The 27,942-nt window shown below is 36.1% G+C and overlaps 2 protein-coding genes across 2 annotated transcripts in view; both read left to right on the top strand.

Annotated features, from left to right (window-relative positions):
• The window catches only part of LOC121408048 (dolichol-phosphate mannosyltransferase subunit 1-like), a 35,856-nt gene extending 10,383 nt beyond the window's left edge, over nt 1–25,473 (top strand). The window contains exons 2-8 of the mRNA XM_041599362.1: nt 15,103–15,202; nt 15,563–15,596; nt 19,951–20,027; nt 20,653–20,678; nt 22,236–22,331; nt 23,603–23,786; nt 24,257–25,473. Coding sequence (XP_041455296.1) covers nt 15,103–15,202; nt 15,563–15,596; nt 19,951–20,027; nt 20,653–20,678; nt 22,236–22,331; nt 23,603–23,786; nt 24,257–24,361 — 622 coding nt within the window. The 3' untranslated portion in view covers nt 24,362–25,473. The remainder of the gene's footprint in view (nt 1–15,102; nt 15,203–15,562; nt 15,597–19,950; nt 20,028–20,652; nt 20,679–22,235; nt 22,332–23,602; nt 23,787–24,256) is intronic.
• Nucleotides 836–11,890, top strand: LOC121408049. Its single transcript, XM_041599363.1, has 2 exons — nt 836–1,203; nt 11,171–11,890. The coding sequence occupies exons 1-2, from the start codon at nt 930–932 to the stop codon at nt 11,320–11,322; spliced, it is 426 nt and encodes a 141-aa protein (XP_041455297.1). The 5' UTR covers nt 836–929; the 3' UTR covers nt 11,323–11,890.
• Nucleotides 25,474–27,942: the final 2,469 nt, after the last annotated feature.

Here is a 27,942-nt window from a genome sequence, read left to right as displayed (position 1 = left end):
TGTCTTGATTGATTCTATCCAGAATGCATTATGAGCAATGTTTAGTCCAAACGGGTTGATAAACCTCTTGGTTTTGTGAGATCTTTTTTCTTTTTTGATATGTCACTGTAGAGAAATGGGTGAGTTTTTATTTTTTATTTGATATTAATCACTAAGATGGCCTTTCCATCAAAAAAACAGTTTTAATGAACACATTAGATCAAGTTTGCATTAATTCACTATGCTTTTAAGAGATTGGGATGATCAAATAAAGAATTTTACAAAATGGTGCCTAGATGAGGTCATCATGACCAGATGACCTTGGAAAGCTTATTATGGCATCTCTAAGATAGACTTTATAGATATTACATGAAATTCAGTAAAATTGATAGAGCCAATTTAGAGAAAACGCAACAAGAATTGGCTATAAAAAAAAACAAATATATAAAAATAAAGAAAATTCTTATGAAATTAAGAGGTGATCTTTCATATACTAGGACCACTTAAATATTGCACAATAAAAGAGATTAAAATCCTTCTTTATTTATATTTGTGTGTATTACCAACACCTTTTCACACAACCTTATCATTTTTCCCTTTTCAAGAGTACTCGAACAAGTTCTTTTCATAACAGTTCAGTTTTCATCATGATGATCATGTTGATCTGAATAAACATGGTGATTGTATACGTGATTATGAGAAACAGGGACAGATCAATTAATTCGTCCTCATGATGAATTAACATTGTAGTTTCCTTTGAAAATCCGTTAAACATTAAATTGTAAACCAAAACCTATTAACAATCAAGGTCTCAAAATGAAGAGAACGGGGTCTGAATTCCTAGACTAGTTTTAGACATAAATATACTGCCATCTAGAGGGAGTGAGGGACAGAATAAACTGTTTACTGAAACTCATGTGCTCTCTTGCTGTGTAAACACTTGACTCAAAATGCCTCGCAAAACCCCAAAATATATAAAGAAGAGGAATTTCTTTAGAGGAACACCATACCATGTCATGAAGAAGCTGAAAAATAGGGAGGAGGAGGTGCATGAAGCAGCACCAGTATTAGAAAGCAAGCTATCCCTCAAAACCATGAAGAGCCCTGATCTACCAGAAAGTGGTCCCACATGCCAAGATTTACGTATGGATCTTGATGGTTTTTACGTGATCAGTGGGAAACGGCTTGCATCTGCTTTGCAAAGGACACATGTGTGCCAAGGAGGTATGTATTGGGCATAATCGTGATATAGTCCCCAAATCCAAAAGTGGGGATCATTAGAATCACACCTACCAGAACGCATGAAAATCACTTCCTTTCTCCAGAACACAGTCCCCAACTCTCGCACAACAATGTGGCGAAATGATAACACACACAAATGAAACACACAGTATATAAACACTGGGGTTCTCTCCCTATTATATACTCGTGATACAGTCCCCACTCAATGGGAAATCAAGTTCGATTTTCACGGCGGTGGGGACAGTTTAAACAGTATAGTATACTCGTGATCCAGTCCCCACGCTATGGGATACACAGTTCGCTTTGTACGCAGTGGGGACGGTTCCAACAGTATAGCTATACTCGTGATACCATCCCCACGCTATGGGATACACAGTTCGCTTTGTACGCAGTGGGGATAGCTCCAACAGTATATATACTCGTGATACCGTCCCCCCACAACATCAAAGCGTGCTCGTTCAACAAGAGGATGGGGACAGTTTCCCGATGCAACGTGACAAGGATAAAACACATTTGGGTATGGTTGCGGAAGTTGGGGAGGGGGGGGGTTCCAATGCAATGTGACAAGGAAAAAGCACCGGCCTTTGGGTAATACAGGAGCCGCGATCAAAGGGGGGGGGGGGGGCTTTAGCTCCTACATTTTCCAAAACATATATGGCGTAAAAAACCATATAGGACATGGTCAGCCCCCCCCCCCCACTTTGAAAACCGTTCCGCGGCCCCTGTATTATTACGATCATTATTATTGTTATTATTCATTATTACTATCATCATCATTATTTATTGTTGTTATTGTTATTATCAAAATAATGATATCATTATTATAGATATTTTTTATCATTGAAAATATGCCCCTTCCATACATTCCGTTTCTTGCATTTCATTTAATTCCTTCAAATAAAATCGCTGTAGACTCGTAACGCTTGGTATTATTATCATAATTGTTATCATCATTATTGTCCCTTTTTCTTACTGTCATGTATTTTACTTTGTTATTGTTATTATAATTTCATTTTAGTTAATTCTTACTATCATGTATATTCACTTATTATTATTATAATACTTTCGCTTTAATATTATTCTTTTATTATTTCCTATAACAATGATTATTCTTATTTTTTATTATTATTACCATTGTTATTATTATTAACCTTATTTATCATAATCATAATTATCACTGTCATAATTATTATCAACATCATTATTGTTATTCTTTATTATCAAATTACCCTCATCATTATCATTATTGTTGTTATCATTACCTTGCTTTTCATTTCCCTCACATTTTGTATTGATTCCTTTGTTTTGTGGTTTCGTGTCATTCTTAATTCATTCTTGCCCCCACCCCCACTTCCTAGTTTGCTGTTGGAGCCCTTGCGCTTTCTCCCTCATTGTTGTACTTTCTTCCTTTCCCCTTCTTTCTTTCTCCTCTATTTCTTTCCTTCTTCATTCTTTTTGTACTTTCATTCTCTTTCTTTTCTCATTAAAGCAGGCCGGGCGGCGGAGCGAAGTTGAAGGGGGGGGGGACACAGCAAAAAAAGTGGGCACCTTTTCTTTCGGGATGGGCACCATCTTAAACATAGCCGTATGAAGAATTTTTTTCGCTGGGGGCAGCATATGTGTAAACTTTTGGGGAAAAAACTAAAACGCGAGGGAGCAAAGCGACTAAGCTTATCATATATTTTCGGAGGGGGCTTTGTATTATGGTAAATGAAATTGATGGATTTTTGTGCATACTTTTAGTGAGTTTTGTGAAAATCTGCAGTAAAAATGTAAGTTTTCACCCCCCCTTGCTGTGTATAATATACGGCCATGATCTTAAAACAAAAAAAAACAAATATTATCTACCCCACTCACGTGTCTCATGAAAAGGCACCTAGGAATATGTTTACAATTGTCTATAATTCATTGGGTTCTATGCACTTGCAGATGATAAAGAACCCGGGTGCATTCAGCACGAAAAGCCAGAGTTTATTTTTCAGGACAAATTTATCTGATTTGAAGAACAGGCACCTATCATGCCTATGAGAAGGACAAGGTGACGCTCGTATCACATAAAACAGGTCTCTCTCAGGTGAAAGAGGCTAGAACACGTTCGTTAATTAGGGGATATTTTTTTTTTTTTTGGGGGGGGGATAAATTTTGCACTGATACGAGATATGGCATTTGATGACACATAAAAAGGGTCCTTCTCAGGTAAAAAGGGTGTTAACAGGCGGTGAGGGGGCATTTTTGGAAGAAAAGAAATTGGCACTTATACAAAAACGGGCACTAGGTAACACTGAAAACGGGTCATCTTCTGATGAAAGGGGTACAGTATACGTTCGTAAGATTGCTTTTTTCTTGCGTATGAAGTGGGCACTTTTCCAGTGCTTCAAAAAGTGGGGGCAATGTGCCCCCGGCCCCCATGATAGCCATCCCTGCTTTAAAATTTTAATCAACGTCTCCTCTGTACACTTTCCTCATTTTCTTTTCATTTCATCTTTTCTCAATTTCCTTCCTTGTTTACATCTTTTTATCGACAATCCTTAATTTATTTCCATATCCCTCTCATTTCCTCTTCTTACAAATTTCTTTCTCTTTTCACGCCCCCTTTCCCCCTCTTTATTTCTCTCTACTTTCCTCTTCTTTCCCTTTTTTCTTTTCTTCTTTCCTTTAATTTGATTAGTAGCTTTTTCTGTTCAATGTTAGGAAGGGGAATGGTGATGGTATCTGCTCCCCTTTCCCCAGTTGTTAGGCATGTTAGGATTTGCATAAAGGCCATTATCATGTATGATGATTATGTTACTCGGATCATGGTTCTGAAAATACCATACCAATATGTGTTAAGGATAATATTCTACTTTCGAATTCTTCTAACTTTGTTTATTCTTACGTACCGCCTTACAACTTCATGCTTTTTACCTCTTTCATAACGTTTTTACCTTCTCTTCTTTTCCTAAGACTTTCTGCTCCACTTCCCTTCACTCCCCCTCTCTCTCCCTCCCTATCCACCCCCCTCTCTCTATCTGCCTCTCCTCCTTCCCACCTCTCTCTTACCTTTCCAAAATTCGACAACACAAGTAGTTTTCAATACCATTATCCGTATTATTTATTTTGTAATTATCGGTGTCATTGTTTGAATATTTTTGTGTCTTTATTACCTTGTGAATACATCGTAATTCGGCCTTAGCCGCGATGATGTCTTGATTTTTATTAATAAACCATCTATCTACATGTATCTATCTAAAATGGAAGTTTTTCCTCCCCGCATTTATCCTATAAAACCTGATATAATAGGATATTTTTGAAACAAATTCAAGCAGACAACATTGAATGCATAGTGTAAGAGAACATGCGAGAGAGTCAGGGAGAGAGAGAGATGAAGTGAATTTATGCATGACGAAGAGTGACTGTATCATGATTAAGAGATAATCTGTGACCAAAAAGCCCGCAATAAAGATACGATTGACCTCAGATTCTGAGTGTGAGAGGTGAAGATGAAGCTGCAAATAATAATTGTAGTTGTCTATTACTTCTTATCATTATATCTATTATCATCGCTATTAGCTTATTATCATGATTATAATTGTCATTATTTTGTTATAAATTTTGTAGTCATATCATCATCAGCATAGCCCATGACAAATTCGTTTTGTAATAATTTTATTCATGATCATATTTACCCTTTTCAAAATATCAAAATTCATAATTTTTTCTGAATATTTGCAGCAAATAATATTTTTCATCATGTATATTTGGTCCAATATATTATATTTAAATTAAATTGAAGTGATTTTATTCTAATTTACTTTTCTTATATTCATTTCTTTTCAGAAGGAATTTGTGAAACCAAATGAAAATGATTTTAAACTAGAGGAGAGGGAGTGGGTATAGGAAGGGAGATAATTGTATTACATATATTAAAAATAGGGTAAAAAAGGGTTGACTTTTTTTTAAAGTTAGAGATAATCTTTGGATCTTTCTTGGAGTTGTGGTGGCTCTTAGAAGAGCCGTTTGGATAGACGAATCGTCTATTGGAAGTCATCATCTGATGACAATTGGACAAATGCCCCTTTCTCGTAGTTGTTTGGAACGGGCCCCATCTGTGCAGTTGGTGATGCTGGTGGGTTGACGTGCCGATACCCAGCTGGAGCACAGACACGGCGAGTTGATGGTTTCCTTTTCTTCCCCCTCTTCGAGCTGGGCCCTGGTGTGGAAGAGTGAAGGGGGTGTTGGGGGAGATCAGCATCGACGTCATCGTCCTCTGCGTCGCTGATTCTCTGCAGTGATGTATCAGCGTTACACTTCGACCATGTCTGGAAGAGGGGGACTGCAGTTTCCAGTAGGGGTGGGCCGGTCAGTGGATAGCACTCGCGGAGGAGATCGAAGAAAGCGACAAAGATGTTCTGCCCCCTGACGTGGTTACGCCAGATCACCTCTGCCAGGTGTGCCTCGAAGTTGGAGAGCTTGGTACCATTTATCTTTCGGAAGTGGTCTTTTGCATGTTTCCAAGCTCCCTCGATGGCGTTGGTACATACTTCCATTCTCTCCCCGGTAGCCTCATCCTCGAATACCGCCTTGAACTGGTTTTTATGGATCACCGAGAAGTGGCGGTATCCCTCCTCGTTTAACCGGCTATATCCACTCCATCCATCGGTGAAGATAGTGGAACCTGGGACGACGTGCCGTTTGATGATGGACAGCAGCGTCTGTTCCGACCTGTCGTCGACAGGATACAAGATCAGTTTGTTAGTGGCTCGTTCCACCAACCCTACGATCCACACCTTCACCCCTTTGTTTCCATCTCCTCGATGATACTTGCAACGTCGGCCGAAGAGGGACTCGTCGATCTCGACTTCACCCTGGAGTTGGACTGGGTTTTCGACGTTGTAGTGGGAGTCGACGAACTTCTTGAAGAGGTCGCGAGTATAATTCGCCCAATCTACCGAAGTTTTCTTGTAGTCCATCCCGGCTTGAACGGAACAACCCTTCAGCGACCCACCCAGGAGGAACGTCCTGAGGAATTCGAGGAGGTCTTGCAGGACGAAGTGGCTGCGATCAAAGAACGAGTATCGCGTTATGCCGTACTCCTTCTCACGATGCCCCTTGCGACGACAACGCCAAGTGAAGCCATGATGCTTGTCCTTCCTCGACGTCCACTTGCACTCACTCCCACATTCTTCGCAGATCATCGAAGCTGCCAGAAGCCGTTGGTTTTTCATCCATTCGAGGACGAACTCGGGCTCCGACAAGAAGAGGGAGTGGAAGCTCCAGGGATTGTAGAAATCTGCGACGGTGCATTCTTGGGCTGAAACTCGTTTTCGAAAGTTGCCGGCCATGATGATAACAAACATGAAACTCAACTAACATCTAATTAAAAAAATCGACGCTTTTATACATTTTTGGAGGATCCAAAACACATCTCTTAAGTTTAGTCTGGCTACATTTTGACCAATCACCTTACCATGCTACATCTAGCCTAATTCTGATTCGTCAATTAGACATTCACCCGTGATTTGCCGCCTAAATTTTGGCCATATTTGCATATACCGTATCAGAGCTCTAGAGGAAGAGAGAGATGGAGGGGGAAAAGGAGAGAGGGAGGGAGAGAGAATGGAAGGGGGGCGGGAGACTGTCATATGCCTTTCCAGATGAGGCAATGAAAATTGAAAGATAAGCATGGGTTACACCAACGTCCGCATTAAATACTTAGCCATTAAATGAAGAAAGTCACTGAGTATAACCCCTACCCCGTCATCAGTCATTTTGGCGCTGAATATAAATGTATGCAAAATAGGGCCGTATGAGACGAGCCTGACGATCATGATATACCCATGGAGCTAATACCCATGGCTCTATGATATACACATGGACCCTACATACAGAAACGTAATCACAACCCAGATTTATCATCTTGATGGAAAAAAGAAAGGGAAAGATAAGAAAGAAAAAAACATGAAAGGAGGGGGATAATTGAGAGGCTGGCAAGAAACTTTGTACACCCAGATATTGAACATACAGTCTGCATGGTAACAACAAAATAAAGACAGTAAATCAAGCTCTTATTTGTTATGCATTGACAAAAAAATGATCACATTCACAATAATTTAGCCTCCACATACCCATTAACTGTACATTCATTCTCTATATTCAATTATTCTCTCAACTCTTCACCATCCCCTCTATTTTTGTGTTAATTTTTTCCTTCTGAATCGTAGTTCCCAGTTCCCGCCTCTTCCTTCACCCCTCCATCATCTTGTGGTTACATAACTCGAGGGAGAGACCGCGTTTGCGGTATATCGAGGAGAGTGCATACGGACCTACTTTACATATTATTTATATTCAGCGCCATAAGGCTAATAGGAACCGATGGGTACTCATTGGATATCATCGTCAGTATCTGACTGAATTTGCATATCATCAGAATTCACGGCAAGGTATATTCTTCGGATGACGCTTGACACTTAACCTCTCATTTTGTTCATTTAGTCCGCATGACATTGATGTCTTAATATAACCACACTGTCGCTCGATCTCGATCTTGACAATAATAATAATAACACTCATAATTAGATAATAGAAAGTATACAAACAATAATTATAGAATCAATTGCATAGCATAATAATGATGATAATAGTAATCCTTATATTGCCAATAATAAAAATATGAATAATCATAATAATAACATTAATAAAGAATAATTATGATATATATCATGATCAAGTAATGGTAATAACATACTGACAAGAATAATAATAATAATTATTATAATGATAATTAAATTGACAGTAATAATAACATTCATACTATCATATCAAGAAATTAACAACAATAATAAAAACAACAATAAAGAATAAACAATGATAATAGTAATGGTAATTATAATACTGACAAGAATTATAATGATATATGAAGATGATATAGTTATGATTATATTCACCCTAATAATACCAATTATCATATGATGACAATATTGACAATATAGTAATAATAATAGTAACGATAATATAATGATGATGACTGTAATAATAATGATGTTGATGGTAATGGGGTTGCGGAACGGTTTTCGAAGTGGGGGGGGGGGGGTGTTACACCCACAAATGTAATGAATTTGAAGGGATATTTGGCAAATTCGTTCCAAAATAAAATCCTTTTGTAATACGTTTGTATTGCAGAGTCTTTTTTCCAGACCCGGTTGTTTTAAAAAATTGTGATATAAGTTCAAAGTCTTTTTTCAAGACCAGAGTAAAAAAGTAACAAAGGCCCACATGGAAATATAGCGTAGTCTTTCACCCAGACCCAGATCTTTGAAATAAAAATGAATACTACTACTAATAAATTAATAATAATAATGAAAAAATATTTATGTCGAACAACATGGACATATAGTGTAGTCTTTCCTCCAGACCTAGTTGAAAAAATCGTTAAAAACACGACAAGACATAAACCTCGCAATCTTATCAACATTGAATAGCACGGAAATATGGTGTAGTCTTTGCTCCAGACACAGTTATTTCAAAATAGGAAATCATGGGAAACAAGTTTTAAGATTAAAGTTATGCTTGATTTGTATTTCTAAGAGAACTGGGTGTGGGGTTAAGACAACACTCTAAATCCAAGCATTTTGACTTTTGGGTTTAATTTTGAAGATTGGTCTTATAGCTCTGATTTTTTTTCCAATATTTGTTTATCTTTTAAATAACCAGGTCTATAGACGAAAGACTAGGCATAATACATGTACTCCTGTTATTCCACAGGAATAAGGATGTGACAAAGTCTTATGTTTTTAAGATTGTTTAAATTGATTTTAAATAACCGGATCTGGAGGAAAGAGTATGTTTTAAAACTTGTGTTATTCCACAAATAGGGTCTCGCGTTAGACGATTTTTTTTCATATTTTATGAAAATTGATTAGGTCTGGAATAAAGAAAACGCTCAAAACCTCTTTTTAAAATAGGTTTTAGGTTGAAGGATTGTTTGGTCTTAAATATTGAGTTTTTCTTATTCTTATTATTACTATTAGCGTTATTCTGGAAAAAAATAACTGGGTCTGGCTGAAAGACTATGCTATAAATATGTCCATGTTAGCCAGCATTAATAAGATTATGGGGGGGGGCTGTCTTTATAGTTATACTGTTATTGTTGTTGTTGTTGTATTATTTATAATTTTGGAATATCGGGGTTTGGAGAAAAGACTAAACTCGATTTTTAATTTTTATTCCACTGGAATATCATTATGGTATCTTAGTTTGGACTTATATTATGATTTTTGAAACAACCGGGTCTGGAAAAAAGACTTTGGACTTGTATTATAATTTTTTATTAACCGGGTCTGGAAAAAGACTGCACTTTTGTGCTTCATATGAAGGCATTTGTGGGCGATCAAAAATTATTACATTCATAACATTGGAAACTGAAGATGCACAGTAAATCACATTCTTATGGTCATATTTTTACGTTTATGTTAGGAAAAAGGTAGGGGCTGAAGTCCTCCCCCCCCCCCCAACTTCCGCAGCCATACCCTAAAATGCTTTATCCTTGTCACGTTGCATCGGGAAACTGTCCCCATCCTCTTGTTGAACGAGCACGCTTTGATGTTGTGGGGGGACGGTATCACGAGTATATATACTGTTGGAGCTATCCCCACTGCGTACAAAGCGAACTGTGTATCCCATAGCGTGGGGATGGTATCACGAGTATAGCTATACTGTTGGAACCGTCCCCACTGCGCACAAAGCGAACTGTGTATCCCATAGCGTGGGGACTGGATCACGAGTATACTATACTGTTTAAACTGTCCCCACCGCCGTGAAAATCGAACTTGATTTCCCATTGAGTGGGGACTGTATCACGAGTATATAATAGGGAGAGAACCCCAGTGTTTATATACTGTGTGTTTCATTTGTGTGTGTTATCATTTCGCCACATTGTTGTGCGAGAGTTGGGGACTGTGTTCTGGAGAAAGGAAGTGATTTTCATGCGTTCTGGTAGGTGTGAATCTAATAATCCCCACTTTTGGATTTGGGGACTATATCACGATTATGCCATGTATTTCTTATTGGTTATTTTTTATATTTTACACTCTATAAATATAGGTCATGTAGATCAAATACCCATTTTAAAATGCACTTAATGCCTAGTAAATCCTAAAACTAAAAGTCTTCATCTGCTCCCAACTCAATCTATGTGTGCAAAAAATTAAAATAAAATGAATATTAAGAGATCATCTTAGTTACAATTCTCCCATCATAAAAATGGATTGCAGCAATCGATCTCTTGCTTGATAATCACGATGGTATTGCTCTGAAATGGATTCTTTTATTTCTATATTTTTTATATAAATAAAGGACAAGTCCACCTCAACAAAATGTTGATTTGAATAATTAAAAGAGAAAAATCCAACCAGCACGACACTGAAAATTTCATCTTAATTGAATGTAAAATATGAAAGTTATGTCTTAAGTTTCGCTTAAATTTCACAAAATACTTCATATGCACATGCACATCCCAGTGGTATGCAAATGAGGGGACTGATGACATCACTCACTGTTTCTTTTGTATTATATTATAGAAATAATTAATTTTCTCCTCACTGTCATGTGAATGTAGTTTCCTCCCTAAATATGTGGAATTACCATTATTTTGATATTTTATGGTTCAGTCAAGTTTGTTCTTATTGTCAAATTTGTAAATATATTCCAATTTCAAATAAAAACAAGAAATAGTGAGCTAAGGACAACATCAACTATCTCATTTGGTGCATCTAACTATTTTGTGAAAAATAAGTGAAACTTCAAAATGTTATAACTTTCTTATTTTAAATATGATCCCATTTAGATGAAATTTTCATTTTTGTGCTTGATGGATTTTTCTCTATTGATTCAAATCAACATTTTCTGGGGTGGACTTGATCTTCAATTGATTTGCTATTCCACAACATAATACTGATATTTCCTAACTTTACAGGGCACCTGATTCCTTTGGAAGATTTGTCAAAGAGGGAGGAGCTGATTTGCACCCTGGTCCTTCGATGCTCCATCTGCAGCAAAGAGGAGGAGTTTTGTACCTCGGAGAAAACATTTGAAGGGCCACGGAAGTCTGCCGAGATTAACAGATGAGCTACACTGCCAGCCAGTAAAATTGGACTAGCCCTTGGCTTTCTGAATGTATTAAATACAGATAACTCCTTAACTACTTCAAGGCCTTCTCATGCTCATCATAGTGAAACAGTCTGAGAAGTAAAATGTCATGGTTGAGAGGGTCATATTACAGCATTGGAGAAGTCCAGGACAATACCTACAGTGTGGGACGATCAATTGAATGGGTAACTTTTTCAACAAAAAGAGATTAACTCATGGACAGTACTGTGCTCCTCACAAAAGCCAAAATTGAAATGTGAGAAGGATCATATTTCTTCACCAAAGAAATCCTTAATGAAGGTCTCAACTCTGATTGGTCTTGACTCTTGGTCTCAAGACCAGTTTCATCTTGGTTTTGGTCTTGAGCCTTCTGGTCTCAGATTTTCCAGTCTAGACCAGCACGTGACCACTACAGGGGCATTTCGGACCTCAATGAGTTACATCCAATCTATAATTTACCTAGTTCATTGCTTGTTCACTTTCCACATGCTGTGTGCATTTCATTTTTAAAGTTTGGAAAACAATGAAATAAATTTATCCTTTCAAAGTGAATTAGTTTGGTTAGTGTGTTTTATACAGAGTGTATTTTCGTTTTGAAGTGTGGTACCTTTCGTGTTATATATTTGTAGTTGACGTTATTTTTTCCAAGGAGTTTTTAAGAGAATGAGAACCGTCCAACACACTCTGTTCAAAGCCACTTTGTAATGAGTAAGTTTGCGCCATTCTATAAAATGTTGATATAAAAATTTATCAAATTCTGAGGGTTTCTCACATTTTGCAAACTGCAATTGTACAATATTTCATCCAATTTCAGTAGGAAATAAGGCTATGAGATCTGATTTGTAATGTGTTTAATGTCCATATTGTGTGATCAAACGAAATTGGAAATATTCCCAAAATGTGTTCATCACACTCACTTTTCAGTTCTCCCATGAAACTGGTGATATCACATTCACAGTCCGCCACCAGAGGTTACACTGCACCTGTGTATTCTTTTGTACTTTGCTTCTCATTGTCACTCTATCTCTTAAAACTCCTTGATTTTACTGATTAATGATCTTTAAGTAAAATGAAATTTAACATCTAGCACCACATGATTTAATTGATAAATAATCTATATTTGTGTACTGTAGATTCTATTATAAAGTAAATCAAATATATTCCTAAAATATTGTTAGAAATGTATTTTAATAATAATTGTACTTTTAAAATATGATTTGAAGAATTTTGATGATAAATTTAAGGAATTGACATATTAGCTATGATAGTAATTTATTCTTGCTAGCTAATTTGCCAATTTGGAAGTGGTATAAATGGGCATAAAATGTATAATTAAAACTAATTAAATCATATTTAGGATTATAACACATTTCTAACAATTTTTTTAATGATATATCTGTATGTGTATATTTGATTAATTAATAATAATAATAAAATCTATAATAGAGATGTAGTTTGTTGCTGACTTCACAATTTGAAGTAACCCTGCGAAAAAGGTGAATCTCCATTCCAGCCTAAAGAACCCTTACTTTGAAAAAGGTGGCATTCAATAATGGGAAATCGGATTGGGGTATTAGTGCCCTGTGTATATCTATTAATGACATTATGTGGTATTAGATTTTGGGTTTCATTTTCCTTTAATATAGACTAAGAAATCCAGGGAAGTATAGGTGTTTTTTTTTGTAATGTGACTTCATTTTTTATTTTGGTAAGTTTCTGTCTACTGGAGTAGTGAGTATAATGGAAAAAGTCATATATGAATCATCAACTCATTTATTTGAATAAATGTCAGACCAATTTCTGAATGGACTCCTAGGCAAGCTGAAAATTCTGTGCAGTAACTTTGCATTTACTTGGATTGGGCTGTTGATTAACAATTGGAGTATTGGGTAGTGTGCCAAAATGGGAACATGATCGGGTATTGTATGGTTCAGAGGATGGAATGACGTGAGAAAAAAACCCTATTAACGTAGCAGTGGAAATGCATCATGAGTTGGTTTGGAAATGAGTGGAAAGAAAGAAGCAGACAATTAGTTCAAGAAAATGTCGATGAGCATTGTTATGATTATGTTTCATAAGAAAGAAATCCCCCATTGATATACAAATAATGAATGTTTATGAGTGCATTGGACAAAATACTTCATGAGGTGAAAGATGAAATGATCCATTCAACGAGGCATAGCCGAGTTGAATGGATCATTATTTCATCTTTCACTGAATGAAGTATTCTGTCCATTGCACGAATAAACAAACATTCATTATTTGGTTTATATGACACCTAAAAATTGATTTTTTATTCATATAAAATTTATGAATATCAATGCAAAATATGCTCATGCAGTGCGAGTTCGATCTGTTGATTGTTACGTCATTACAACTTGCGCACTGCTGGTGCCTGCAGCTGCAGTGTTGGTGCCCGAGTGCAAGGACAAAATCGTATGGATCCAAAATTGCATGATGAATGGATCCAAAATTGCTAGGTTGATGACGTCATTGCAAAAATGGGCTGAATGAACGATATCAAGCAACCAATGAAATCAAGGTTCTATCTAGTTGTCATATAAAGAAAAATATTTATTGAGATTAATGTTATGTAATAAGTCAGTCAGGTACACTAAGTTGTGAAGATTTGAATTTGGTAAATGACACCAACAATTATGTTTTTGTTACCAGGAAAAGTGATTTCAACAAAAAGAGATTTAATTAAATTATTGCCAATCGATATCTCTTCTAACACAGTTTAATTCAATGTCTGTAGTATATGTAGATAAAAAGCAGTTTCACCACCCATCCTATCTTGATCCTGATCAGAGCAGACATCAGGTATTGCTTGCGGGGTTCCTGGGTTTTTTGTTAGGGTTGCATGACTCACTGTTGACAATGTTGCTGACTGGGCATATTGCAGCGCTGATGATTGCATTGTCCAAAGGTGTAAAAGTAGATGATCACGATCAGCCATGTTGGCTGTTGATCTAATGATCAAGGGTCGAAACGCTGCTGTTGCTTGCTTGGGGGCTGGTAGACGGTGGGCATTCACCAACTGTGTTTTGGTAGCCACAACTGGTGATACTTGGAGGAAATGAGCAATGATACCATAAACTGAAATAGACATAAACCCACATGCTGCACTAGTCTAGGGGTAGACTCTTGAAGGTGAACCTTCCCCACCCCAAGCTCTGGTACTTCCATGCCACCCGCATTGTCATTGGAGCTGCTAGAGATTCAGACGGAAGAAAAGCTTGTGATGTAAGGGTAAAATCGAGATTGAAACTTACGAAAAAGAGACAAAATATTTCATTTTATTCTTGGGGGTATGTCCTATGGTGGAAGTGAAAATCAATGAAGATTCCTTAGACTCGGGCAGAGATTGTGCTTGTCAGTTCACCACCAATAAGCTTTACCATCTACTCTTATATACTAGCATCATATTCAGTATACAAATCTTGTATTGTAGTGTGAGTGCTCACTGAATTCTACATGAATGCATTTACTAAAACCACCTTGTCTATGTCAAGTCTACGTAAACAAAATGCAAACTCCAAAATAATCTTTTTACTGGACATTTTTAAGAGGCACTGCCAAAAATCTAGCATTTATCCACTAGATCAAGAGTGAATTGGCAAAATTTCAACACCTTCAGACTCTCTATTGGTAGAAGGTTGACTCATATACATTGTTCAGTTATTTTGATTGTTTTTTTTTTCAAAATAAATAGGTCCTTTGAATATTTATCTTTTATTATTTTGTTTTTTATTACAGTGGTCATGATTTTGAGATAATTGTTATTGATGATGGAAGCCCTGATGGAACACTGGAGGTTGCCAAGCAACTGCAAGATATCTATGGAAGTGACAAAATTGTAAGTTCTTTCTGCATACCTTTCTTTGTTGGTAAATGTGTGTTCTCCTCGTTTTATTATGAAAGATATAAAAACTTGTTTCTAAATATTTCGGTTTTTTTTACTATTCATAGTCTGGCATGTTTAGAATAAATTGTATCTGTTTTGTGTATATTGCAATCTACTATTTGAAAGAAGAAACTTGATAATTAAAACAATAAAATTTGTACTTTGGTTTACCAACTATTTATTGTTGCAAGACTTCTTTTTCTTGAAATATCTTTTGAATTATAAAAGTAAATAATTGTATTGAATTTTATCTCTATATTTTTGAAAGTTGATATGTGATTATCATTTTTCAATCACATTTTTTTTCTTCAGGTGTTGCGACCAAGAGCAAAGAAACTTGGACTGGGTGAGTTTTCAATGGGGTATAGTTCCGATGAATCGTGTGTGTGTGTGTGTTGATATTATTGGAATACCTTGAGGGATGGGGAGGCTAACCTAATTAAGCATGAAAGCATGAAAGCTCCCGGGCCCCATTGCATAGAACTTTTCCATCCAATGGTAACTACCATGGTAACAATGATCAACAGCCAATCACGATGCACGATACCACGATGGTAACTTTTCTGCAACGGGTCCCAGCAGGTATATGTTCAACTCCATGCTATCATTGTAATAACTTAATTATGCAGGCAAGCCAGAATCCAAATAAAGTCATGAAGTATCCATAGAAATTGTCCATTATGTGTTAAGGGCTATACATTGAGTCCCCCCAAAAAAACTATACACTTTTGAAAGGGCTACAAACTAAAAAGTATGCCACCCTGGGGGAAAAGGCTTATATATATCTAGAAAGCCAATAAACTCAACTTCAAATGATGCCAAAAAGTCGGAAAACCATTCATTCTTCAGTGAGTACTGCGTAAACAAAGGGTATGGAAATTAGGGTGGGCTGGAATTAGCCTTTCAATTTTATTAGTTTCTGAGAGGCAAGTCCATTTGAACTAGCAACGTTTGGGATGTTGTGATGAATTTATGGTTGTATCAACAACTTATTTGTGTTGTTTAATTGAAATTTAGCGCATGAGTGAACAAGAATTGCACATTTAGTGTAGTATTTTAACATTATGTTGTGGATCTCATCAGTGTGTTCATGGGAGTAAGGATAATGTGAATGGTACCTGTTTCATGCACGGGGGATGAGATTTTGAAGTTTTGAAAGGATATTCGTCCTCTTCTGGTTCTCACATACCCCCTGCACTCTCCACCTCTTTTTCACTCACTTCCTGGATTTGCAGTTGCTTCATTTGTCAAATGTCAATTCATGTGCAGTGGTTTACACAGAACTATTCAGAACACCTTTGCCTATCCTGAATTCTTTCATAAGGATGGACTGATCATTTACCCCCCCCCCCCATCATTCCATCCCTCTCTTTCTGCTTCTGAGAGACTGACTGCTATTACATAAGAAATCCAGAACTTTCAGCTGTCATTATCAGTCACTCATAAATTAATCTGACCAATCAAACATTCACTCATCATTCAGCTATTCAGTAAAATGTTAAATCATTCAGTCAGTTTCTTAATCATTCAAGAAAAAGAACTAACCCATCAACCATCGGTCACTTGAATAATACAAGCTTTTAATAACACAAAATCGTAAGACGAACAAGTAAGTTTGTTTTTCTTTTGTTATTTTCATTTTGTACACAATGGTACATGATTTACAGCCATGTCATCTATCCTGTAAGAAAGAAACAAAACAAAAATGTGTAAAGTAAAAATCAAAGTCTTTCAGTTCAGTGATCAACATGGCCACCTCCTCTTTCCACACACAGTCTGCTTATCTTTATCATGTCTTGCACTGCTCTTTGGGATCATTCCTCTATCTTGTTTCAGTGCATCCATCTCTTGGGAGATTCTTCTTCTAAGCTCATTCAAGTTGAAAGGAGGGGTGATAAACACTTTCCCTTTCAGGTATCCCCACAAGAAAAAATCCAAGGGGGTAAGGTCAGGTGAACGCGGAGGCCATTCAACATCTTGGTGCAAAGAAACAACACGATTGCCGAACAGTTGGGCGAGACGCTCTGTCACTGCTCTTGATCGATGACATGGAGCGCCATCTTGTGCCCACCAGACATATCAAAAGCGACCGTTCTGTCGACGATGGTACCTCCGAATCTGGTCGAGGGCAGGAACAACTTCTTCGTTGATCATCTGTAGGTACGCATCACCATTGACATTGTTGTCAACGAAGACTGGTCCAATGATGTCTCCATTTCCTGTGAGTCGGGCCAAAACTGTCACCTTTGTTATCACGGCAATTGTAGTGAAACTCATCTTGAGGGTGACCCTGCTCTTGATATGCCCTCAAGTTGTGTGTGTTAACTTGGGCATTCAGGGCAATGTTGTACTCATCTCCTATGAGAAAATCACGAAGGAAGCGGGCAGGCCTTTCAAGTAGCCACTGACAAAACCTAAAGCGACGCTGGCGATCACTTTGAAGCAGTTTGTGGCGCTTTATCATCTGATAAGGATGAAACGTTAAGTCCAGTTGCATTATCTTGTTAAATGTTGAGTTTGGGATCCCTAAGCCATTGCAGCAACTGCTTACTGTTCCATCCTCTCGATTCTGAAGAATTCGACGAACAGCTGTTGTGTTGTCTTTGGATCTTCCCGTTCTTCTCCCAGATCTTGTTAGATTTTGGTTGTGACTTGTCCCCGTGTCGCGATATTTTCTGACGTTTTGATAAACAGTTTCGCGTGTGGGGCATCTTGTATCAGGAAAGACTTCAAGAAACCTCCTAATGACAGTAGTTACACTGTTGGTGCGGTTATTTTCTGTCACCATAAAAGACCTCTGCTGTGATGAAAACTGAGGCCTCTCTATCTTGAGCTGTCATCCAACATCAATGAGGATTCAGTTATATCATACAGCCTTGAATAGTCCAGTAAATTAAATGTGCATTTCCTGTCTTATTTTTTATCTGTGACTTTGAATAAAAATTTAAATGGCTAATTAAGAATCTTACCCAGCATTCTAATTGTTTAAAGATTTCTTAAACATCCCATTAATACTCAGGTGGACATTAATACAAAATGGACGTTGCATAACGGTTTGTTGAAAAAGGGAATACAACTGAAGTTGGCTAATTATTTGTATGTTCAATGGCTTTTCATGCTCAACAACTTTGAATGATAGAATTAAGGAGAGGCAAAGGTGTTCTGAATATTTCTGTGTAAACCATGGCACATGAATTGACAAATGAAGCAACTGCAAATCCAGGGAATGAGTGAAAAAGAGGTGGAGAGTGCAGGGGGTGGGGGGGGGGCGGGGTATGTGAGAACAAGAGGAAGAATATCCTTTCAAGAATATCCTTAACCTATCTCTTCCCCAACGCATGAAACAGGTACCATTCACATTATCCTTACTCCCATGAACACACTGATGAGATCCACAACATAATGTTAAAATACTACACTAAATGTGCAATTCTTGTTCACTCATGCGCTAAATTTCAATTAAACAACGCATTTAAGTTGTTGATGCAACCATAAATTTATCACAACATCCCCAAATTTGCTAGTTCCAATGGACATGCCTCTCAGAAACTGAAAAAAAATGAAAGGCTAATTCCAGCCCACCCTAATTTCCAAACCCTTTGTGGGCAGTACTCACTGAAGCAGGAATGGTTTTCCAACTTTTTGGCATCATTTAAAGTTGAGTTTATTGGCTTCCCATATATATATATATATATATATATATATATATATAAGCCTTTCCCACGAGGGTGGCATACTTTTCAGTTCGTAGCCCTTTCAAAAGTGTATAGTTTTTTGGGGGACGCTCTGTATAATAGCAAAATATCACATACAGTCAAACCTGACTATAAAGTCTCTCCAAGGGAAACAGAGCCGCCTCTGGAGACATTTGACCTCTAAATACAGATTCTGTAACACATATTTCTTCAGAATGGATGGCAATTTAGGTATCCACTAAAAACAGGTTTTTGCAAGGCAAATGGCTGCTTTAGAGCTGCCAAGTAGTACTGATTTCCGTATTTAGTACTGAAAATAGAGAAGAATACTGATGGTTTCATGCAAAATACTGATTTCTAAAGTTTCAGTTTGTGTCCTATGGTATTCCTGTGAAAATACTAATTTCCCCACCAAAATACTGATTTTTCAGCCTTGAAAATACTGAAATGTCCTTGTTCAGGTTGGCAGCTCTGCTGCTTATATGGAGATGAGTTTGATTGTTTTTCATACATTTAAGAGACATTACTACATGTCTTGGATATACAGGTGACTCCACCCAAGTCAAATCTCTTTTGAGAACAGAGAAATCTGGTGAATTTGGTAAATTTTGACTTGGAAGATGATATTAATATGTTTGCATATTCTAATCTGAAATAAGCATCATGTTGGGTGATTATTCAACTTATGCAGACTCTACTGTTTGTAATTTTATTCTATATGTAAGCAAGTTGTAAATAAAGTTCAACCTGTAATAGAAGAAAAGTAATTTAGTTTTAAAATATAAACAATTTCTGTGTTGAAGCTTAGTCAATAAAGTAATCAAATACAGAAAAAAAATAAAGTAAAACACCGCAGAAAAAAAAGCATTGTTGATGTTTTTGCATTGTTTTATTTATTTGAAGTTTACTTAAATGGACTATCTGTGAATCGTGATTTCTCTCTTTCCTTTGTCATTGATGTTATGATTTAAGTCAGTGTAGTATTTGTATACATTTTTGATTCAGGTACTGCATACATCCATGGTATCAAACATGCCACAGGAAATTACATCATCATTATGGATGCTGATCTCTCTCATCATGTAAGTTGCCTTTCAAAAAATCATCCCTACATGTATGTAACGTAAACGTCAAATCTATTGCAACAAACAATACATTTGAATACAAAGCAAACAAGTGTATCACCTGTAAAATGATGAAGTTATGAAATTAGAAAAAAAAATCTAATAGTACATTTCACAGGCCTAATGACTGAGGTAATTGATGCTGTCACACACTCAAATATTTGATTTTGTATTTGACCATATATTTAATTTATGAAATCACCATCAATCAAAAGTTAACAACTATAAGAAAAATGTGTTAAGACAAATTGTCTATTGCCATCCAATTTTTAGATTAAAAAATAATGGACAATTGATTTTGTAAATCCTTAACAAATTTGTTTATCCATTTAAATCGCACAGGCAAAATTTGTCTTCTATTATCTGTTGGTTACTATAAAATGTGAAATCTTGATATTAACTGATCAGCTAATAAACAAATTAGCTCTACTTCAGTTTTATTTCTACAACAGGATTGCTAGTATAGTGAGGATCTGAAAAAGGGCAGAGACTATTTAGCTTTGTTTGTAATTTTGATGTATTAATATGTTGCTCTTGTTACAAAGTAGTATGCTTACTTTTCCTTTTCACTTTTTTTTTTCAGCCAAAATTTATTCCAGAATTCATCAGGTGAGCTTTATATATGTTTGGAATTCTAATAATGTTTTCAGGATTGATTGTGATTTGTGAATTATTTAAACTCTGGTAAATATGTGTGAGAATGTCTAACCTGTATAGAATGTAGACATATCATAGGTCAGTTTACATGACTGTTTTGTCCATGTGTGCATGTTTTAATGATAATTTCTGATGTAAAAGCCAGGGGAGGAAATTATAGGCATATTTCATAAAATAGGTTCAAGGATGTAGCCAATGGTGAGTATGTATTGGTATATTTGTTTAAAAAGGGTAGCTCAAGTCAGCATTTGCTGATTTTCATCGTGGCCCTTAAAATCAGTACATAAAAACATTACATAAATACATTAAAATTTACTAACAAAATGTACAGGGGTAATAGTTTGCATAATACAAAAGAAGGATAAAGAAATGACAATGAATATCTGTATTGGTAACAAAACTATTGAAAAATAAACAATACCAAACCTTACAAAAAATACTTTGAAGTTTATACTGAAATAATTCATGTATATGTAAAGGCACGTTAAAATTTTACAATGTAAAAAACATGTACACAATATAAAAAATATTGGCAAATAAAAATATAGCAAAGAAAATTATTGTATAATATTCTTACTTTTGGTTAATTATGACAGCGTAAATACTTAAAATTTATATATCGTAGGGTTGATATGAAGGCATATGAATCATTCTAATATGAAGAATATACATAATTACACTGATTTAGATAAGTCCATATTGTGTCTCAATATTGGTTATATAATTCAGTATTACATCTAGGAGGTTTGAGTTTCAGTTGACGTGAATTACGTGTTATGTAATGTACTACATCGTCACGGATTTAAAAAAAATTGTCCACCAATAAGGAGGATGCAAGATGGTGCGCACATTTGAATGTCATACATGCCATATCTTTTAAATACAACTTTTGCAATGTTGGCCACCTGAGTTGAGTGAGCACTTGCTCAGAAAGAGTATCCCATGAACAACCAGTTGTAATATAAACAGCTCATTTGTGTAATTTGTTAGTGATATCGTAGTTGGGATTTGTTAGTCCATACATTGCAACAATGTAAAGCTTGTGGGATGATACACTGTAGCCCCAGTAAAGTAAGCGAAGATTATGAGTATTGAACATTCTCTTGAGCCTTCTCAAAATACCAGATTTCTGTTTCATTTGTTAGGCAACATTTTCTGCATACTTTGGGAACTGTAGATTGCTATCCATTATAATTCTAAGACATTTTTCTCAGATTGAGGTTCAATTGGAAGTGGTTTTATTTGTACTTATAGTCTTGTGTCATTTAAACTTTAGATTCTTAACCTAGACCCAATTACCATTACTTTTGTCTTACTGGTATTCTATTTAACTTGACCTAGGAAATAGATTTGGATATTATTATTAAATATAGGTAATTTTCAGTGAGTTACATGTGAATAAAGAACTCAAAACCCTATATAATTTACCATTGGCCATATGTTCAGGTAGAAATTATTATTTGAAATGAGAAAAGTTTGATTGTGTGTGTTTGTGATTGATTTTGCTAGATTACAGAAGGAAGAAGGATGTGATGTAGTATCTGGTACCAGATATCAAGGTAGTGGTGGGGTCTATGGATGGGACTTGAAGAGAAAAATTATCAGGTAAGAGATAAAACCTATAAATTACCTCAGTTAACCTGTTTTAATGAAAAGTAACGGCCCTCTAGAAGGGGTTGGCAGCCAGTGGCGGTCCGTAACCTGGAGGAGACAAAGCATTGGAGGGTCACAGCATTGTTCACAAACAATACAATGCCCTCCAATCATTGTCTCCTTCGGGTCACGGTCCGCTACTGTTGGCAGCCATGCACCTCAGTTGCCTTCTTTCATTTAATAGCCCTTGCGCTAACTTCTCCATTTTAGTCTTGTCCATTTCATCGTGTTGGTGCAAGAATGCCCTTCAGAATATTTCTGCGCACCAAATCAGTCCAGAAATGCCCTTACACAATGCATTTATGGGCTGCCAAGGGCATTTTTGCATGCATGCGATGCGCGAAAGTGTGGTGCTAAGGATGTTCTTGCACTGACATGACAATTTCTTGATATCAAACCAAGTGGCCAGCTTTACCATTCTCTCCATCAAGATCTTCTGTATTCATCCATTTTTCATCACTTGAACAATGTGTATGAATCGTAGAACCACTCACATCCAGTTTTTATTAACCTATGCACATGGTGATATAAATATTGCAAAACTCATGACAGGCCTGTAAAGAAAAAGTAACACTGCACTCTAGGTAAAAAGCATGGGTCTTGCTTGGAGTGTGATGTGAATATTCAAAGTGGCCCACATTGCTATGTTTAAAGAATTTACTAAAGAACATAAAGAACAACATAACCCTAGTGGTTGGTGGTTAGTGCTTGTTTTCATAGTCTTTGGTAATGGGAAATCGGGTCACACCTCCTTTCTTAAATTCCCATAAACCTTATGTACCAACGACCATCTCTAATAATGTTCCAGAGTTAAAAACTTGATCCCTTGTATCTTGTTTTCTTTGTTAGTTGTTATTTTATATTCATTGATGTTTTAATAAGATTTGCTTTTTTTTGCCCTGCATGTTGATTATTATGAGTTCACGTCCTGGGTTTATGTCTTTTCTTGTTCTATCCATCAATATCCCTTTATTCAATTATGAATATTGAATAAAGTGATTATTGAAATAAAATAAGATCACAATGTTGTTTTCCAATAGAGTAAGACTTGCACTCTATACTGTTATGTAGTATGAGCCTCACAAGAATAGCACTACATATATTTCGTTGAAAGTAGCTTTTATGAATCGATCCATTAAATTCCCTGAAGAATCTTGATGCAATTATAAGTGCTACCGTCTCTCTTTCACTCTCCTTCCCTGTCTTTCTCTATCTCTTCGAAGTCGTGGTGCTAATTTCTTAGCTCAAGTCCTGCTACGGCCTGGAGCATCCGACCTTACAGGTAGCTTTCGTCTTTACAAGAAAGAAGTCCTTCAGCGATTGATTGATTCCTGCGTCTCAAAGGGTTACGTATTCCAGATGGAGATGATTGTCAGAGCAAGGCAGTTTGGATATAAAGTAGGAGAGGTATGGACAAGGATATATGCATTCTATCATTCATGAAGATATTTTGGACATGTACAGTTGTGCACAAAAGTTAATGAATCACCATGATTGGTTCAGCTTTTTGCATTTCCAATGTTGGCAAATCTGCTGAACTATGATAACGAGTTATGCCTTGGGCATGTTAGACTTTCTAGTAGATTCGTTCTAAAGGTACCTCATGCATGTAACTCGTACTAATGTCCTTGCTCATTTGTATTCTTTTTTTACTCATGAAAACCTGAAAACTTGCCCGAGGCTTGCCAGACATACAAGTAGCATCAAGTGATGCATGCAAACTGATTTCCAACTATTACTTCAAAATTTTATTCATCAAATTTCTTCAAATTTTTATTCATCAGTCTTAGACATAAATTCAACCATCTTTCTCTTTTCTCTCTCTCTTCCCCCCCCTTCCTTTTCTGTCTTTCTGTCTCTCTCTCTCTCTTTTACAGGTTCCTATCACATTTGTAGATAGATTCTATGGAGAGAGTAAACTAGGTGGATCAGAGATAATCAGCTATGCCAAAGGACTTCTTTATCTATTTGCATCAACGTGAGAAACGTACTTGCCTAGAAAATATTCATCAATATATTTTTTGTTAATTTATAGTAATTTTACATTGCTTGGTTGCTGGAAAACTGTTCAAAGTGTCTAATTTTTTTAACATATATTCTATTAGATGTCTTAAAGAAATCAACTCTTCCTAAAGTGCAAGTATTTCTGTATGAAGGTATGTGAGAAGGATCCCAAATGTAAATTTGGCCATTCTGTTGCAAACCTTGTTTCTCATATTTTTGGAATAAATGCTATCTTGTTATAATTGCTAGAGAAACTGTGAAGTGATTCCTATCCAACGCCCAGATTGCTCCTGAGCACACACTAAAGCCAATATGCTACTTCAGAGGGATAACCATCCAATAGGATACAGTCATGTGGCAGCCATACCCAGGGGCGGATCCAGGATTTTGAAAGGCAGGGGGGTACATTTTCCAGAGAAAAAAATTGACAAGCAAAAAGAAAAAAAAAAGAAAAAAGGTCTTCACTTAAAAAAAGGGGGGCACACATGTGTTTTAGCAGCATTTTTACATCACAAATTTTAATTATGCCTCTCGTAAAAAGGGAGGGGTCATGGGCTGGCTGTGCCCCCCCTCCCCCTGGATCCGCCAGTGGTTATACCTACCCAAACATTTTATTATAAGAAATTATAATTTTGTCAAAGTTCTATCGAAAAGGCAATATATCATTCTTATGAATTGTCTTAATATAGAATTTGTGACTACTGTGCTGCGATGGTGCTGAATTAGGAGTAACTGCTGCTATTTGATGTTAAATGATAATTTGAATTTTATGTGGACAGATTTTGATCATCTAATTCTAAACTATCATGAAAATCTTCGAGAAAGAATTAAGAACTTAGGGGCAGCAAGGGATTTTTTTTTTTTTGGGGGGAGAATAAAGTGGTATGAAAAATAGAATTTACACATGCTCGTAGCATAATAATTGGATACTGTTATTCTTTATTATTTGATGAGGATAGATATTATTCATGGAGTATATTAAATCTTTCATATATATTCATATATATCGACCATACTCCTGCCTAATATGTGGAAACAGGAACAGCTTTAGTTTTAACTTTTGTGCTTAAAATTTTAAGAGTTCTCTCAATTTAAAAAAAAAATTCAAACTTGGAGGATTGTAGGTTAATGGTGGTCAAAGTCATACTATTATTCTAATGGAATATTCAAACTTTTCAATGTCATGTCTAGTCAAAGCCTTGATATATGTGGTTCCAGGAATTTGGAAGAAATGTTAGTTTAAAGGTATTGTTTATCTTTGTGAGCAGCCGATTTAAAAAATTCTCAAACCAAGATGAAACGTGTACAAGTGCATGTATTAGAACTAATAAACCCTGAAAACAACCATTATTGAGAATGAAAAGCAAAAACTACAAGGCAAACCCAGATTTTGTAAATAGGCGTCTTTTAGACGCCTAAATAGTACACATAAGCGTATGGGATGAAATTAAGATGGTGTTTCCGGTCACTTTATATTTCAATTTTTGAAGCACTAAATAATTATTTTCGAATGCAATTTTTTCTGGGCTTCATTTTTGTAAAATATCACAGACACAGGTGACAAGTGTATTTTTTAAGTCAAACCAATGTTAACCAATCACTTTAACCCTTAAAGGACTGGGGGCCATGATGCCGCCCTCCCCCCCCCCCCCCCCACCACACTTTGCTTGATATTTCTTAAATGCAAAAAGATAATGCCGCAGAATTTAATACCTTGTGTAACTTTTGAGACCAAATTCACGACATATGGGAATAGCATCGCGATGCCACGTGACTTGTTACGAGACAATGTCATGCCGAAAATGGCTAGGCTGGCTATGGGAGATAATTTTCATAAAAGAGTAAATATTTTTCATTCTAATTGGTCAGCTTAATTTATGTAGGGTTTGATTTTATTTATTGAAAAGTCTGTAATAATTTCCATTGAAAAAGCAATGAAAAACCCCCCAAAAAATACATAAGAAGTTCTAAAAACAATTAAATACACAAGGAAAAAATAGGCTTTTGCAAGTGTTTTATGTGGAAACCTTTGAATTAGATTACAAAGATGACATCTGGAAAAAGAAGAAAAAAATTTGAAGCGAAATGTGGGTGTTAAATTTGCAAATCATGTTTTTCATGAATAAATTTGCATATTTTATTTGTGATTAAAAAAAGTCATGATTTAATTATTTTTTCAATGCTGGCATGTAGTTTATGTGGCAAAGAAAATGCGTGCCAAATTTTGGCGTGATCGTGCAAACGGTGGCCAAGATCAGGATGGGGGCATCATGGTCCCCCAGTCCTCAATACATCTCAAATAGCCAAGTCCTTTAACCCTATCTAGGCCGGGGGGCCTCGGAGGCCCCCCCCTCAACGAATTGCGTGATATTTTCGTCGTGCGAAATTTTTTTACTGCGCCGCTCGCTGACTTTTTACTTTCAAGTCTTGCGCAACTTTTGAGACCAATTTTGCGTCACCCGGATACATGGTTCCGAAAATACGCAACATTATGTAAGTGCACGTCAGACCGAAAATTGCTCAAAAACGTGATTTCATGTACAAAGTCAATGCAAATTGTGTTTTCAACCAAAGTTCATAAATGTATGATTATTTTTAGTTTTTTTAGTCTAAATGTATTCATTTTATGCTTTTATGATCACAGAAGAGTCCCCAACAAATTTCATTGAAAAAACAATGAAAAACAAAAGGTAAAAAAACAAAGAAATACATAAGAAATTGCAAAAACAATATAATACATAAGAAAATGATTTGATATCACAATTTTTTTCATGTACACTTGCTAAGGACACCACAAAGAGTTTCTATACCAAAAATTAGTACATTTGGAGCTTTATTTAGGGAGTTAAAGGGAAAAGTATGATTTCGCATACTAATTACGCATAAATTAGCATAATCACTTAATAGCGATTCGCATGAAATAAATTACTATACAATCTTGTAGATTATGCTCCAGGCAACCCGTGTGCCAATTTTCGGCGCGATCGCGCGGTCGATGGCCGAGATCTTAGGCCCCCCCCCCCCCCCCGGCCATAGGAACTCTAAAAATACCCCGGCCTAGATAGGGTTAAGGGTTAAGTAAAATTTGGTTCCTTTTATGTTTTTTTATTTAATTTAAATTGTCAATTTTTTTATTTCTTTCAGTTGGTAAGTAGAAGAATAATCTTCTCATTTATTGTACATTCCACGTTTCACAAGATATTCAATGCTTGACTTTTGAGAGTATGAACATTTTAGTGTATCTTTGAAAAATGTTTTAGAAATCTTGATCAGGGTCTCAAACGGGGGCAAAATTTGCCACAAAAATAACATTATGTCTTTAAAAAAATGTGCACTCATATTCATCGTGATATAAGTTCAATATGGTGACCAGTGCATTTTTATTTTCAGTATAAGGTCAATAGTTACAGGTTCATTGATCAAAAGTGGGACCTGTCTCTACACTTGATGTCGATAAGTCAGAAAAACTTAGCTAGACCTGGTTATAGGACAGCCGTTGTCAGCTAAGTAAGTGAATGAAATTTGACAGTATTGAATAAACAAGATTCAAGATGATTTA

Source organism: Lytechinus variegatus, chromosome 2 (assembly GCF_018143015.1).
Source record: "Lytechinus variegatus isolate NC3 chromosome 2, Lvar_3.0, whole genome shotgun sequence".
NCBI classification, from domain to species: domain Eukaryota; kingdom Metazoa; phylum Echinodermata; class Echinoidea; order Temnopleuroida; family Toxopneustidae; genus Lytechinus; species Lytechinus variegatus.
This window is presented reverse-complemented; position numbering and strand designations above follow the sequence as displayed.

What these genes read in the sequence shown, in the direction of transcription:
- LOC121408049 (XM_041599363.1), top strand. Translation starts at nt 930, where the DNA reads ATGCCTCGCAAAACCCCAAAATATATAAAGAAGAGGAATTTCTTTAGA. An exon ending in GACACATGTGTGCCAAGGAG is followed by an intron (nt 1,204 to 11,170) that starts GTATGTATTGGG and finishes CTAACTTTACAG; the next exon opens with GGCACCTGATTCCTTTGGAA.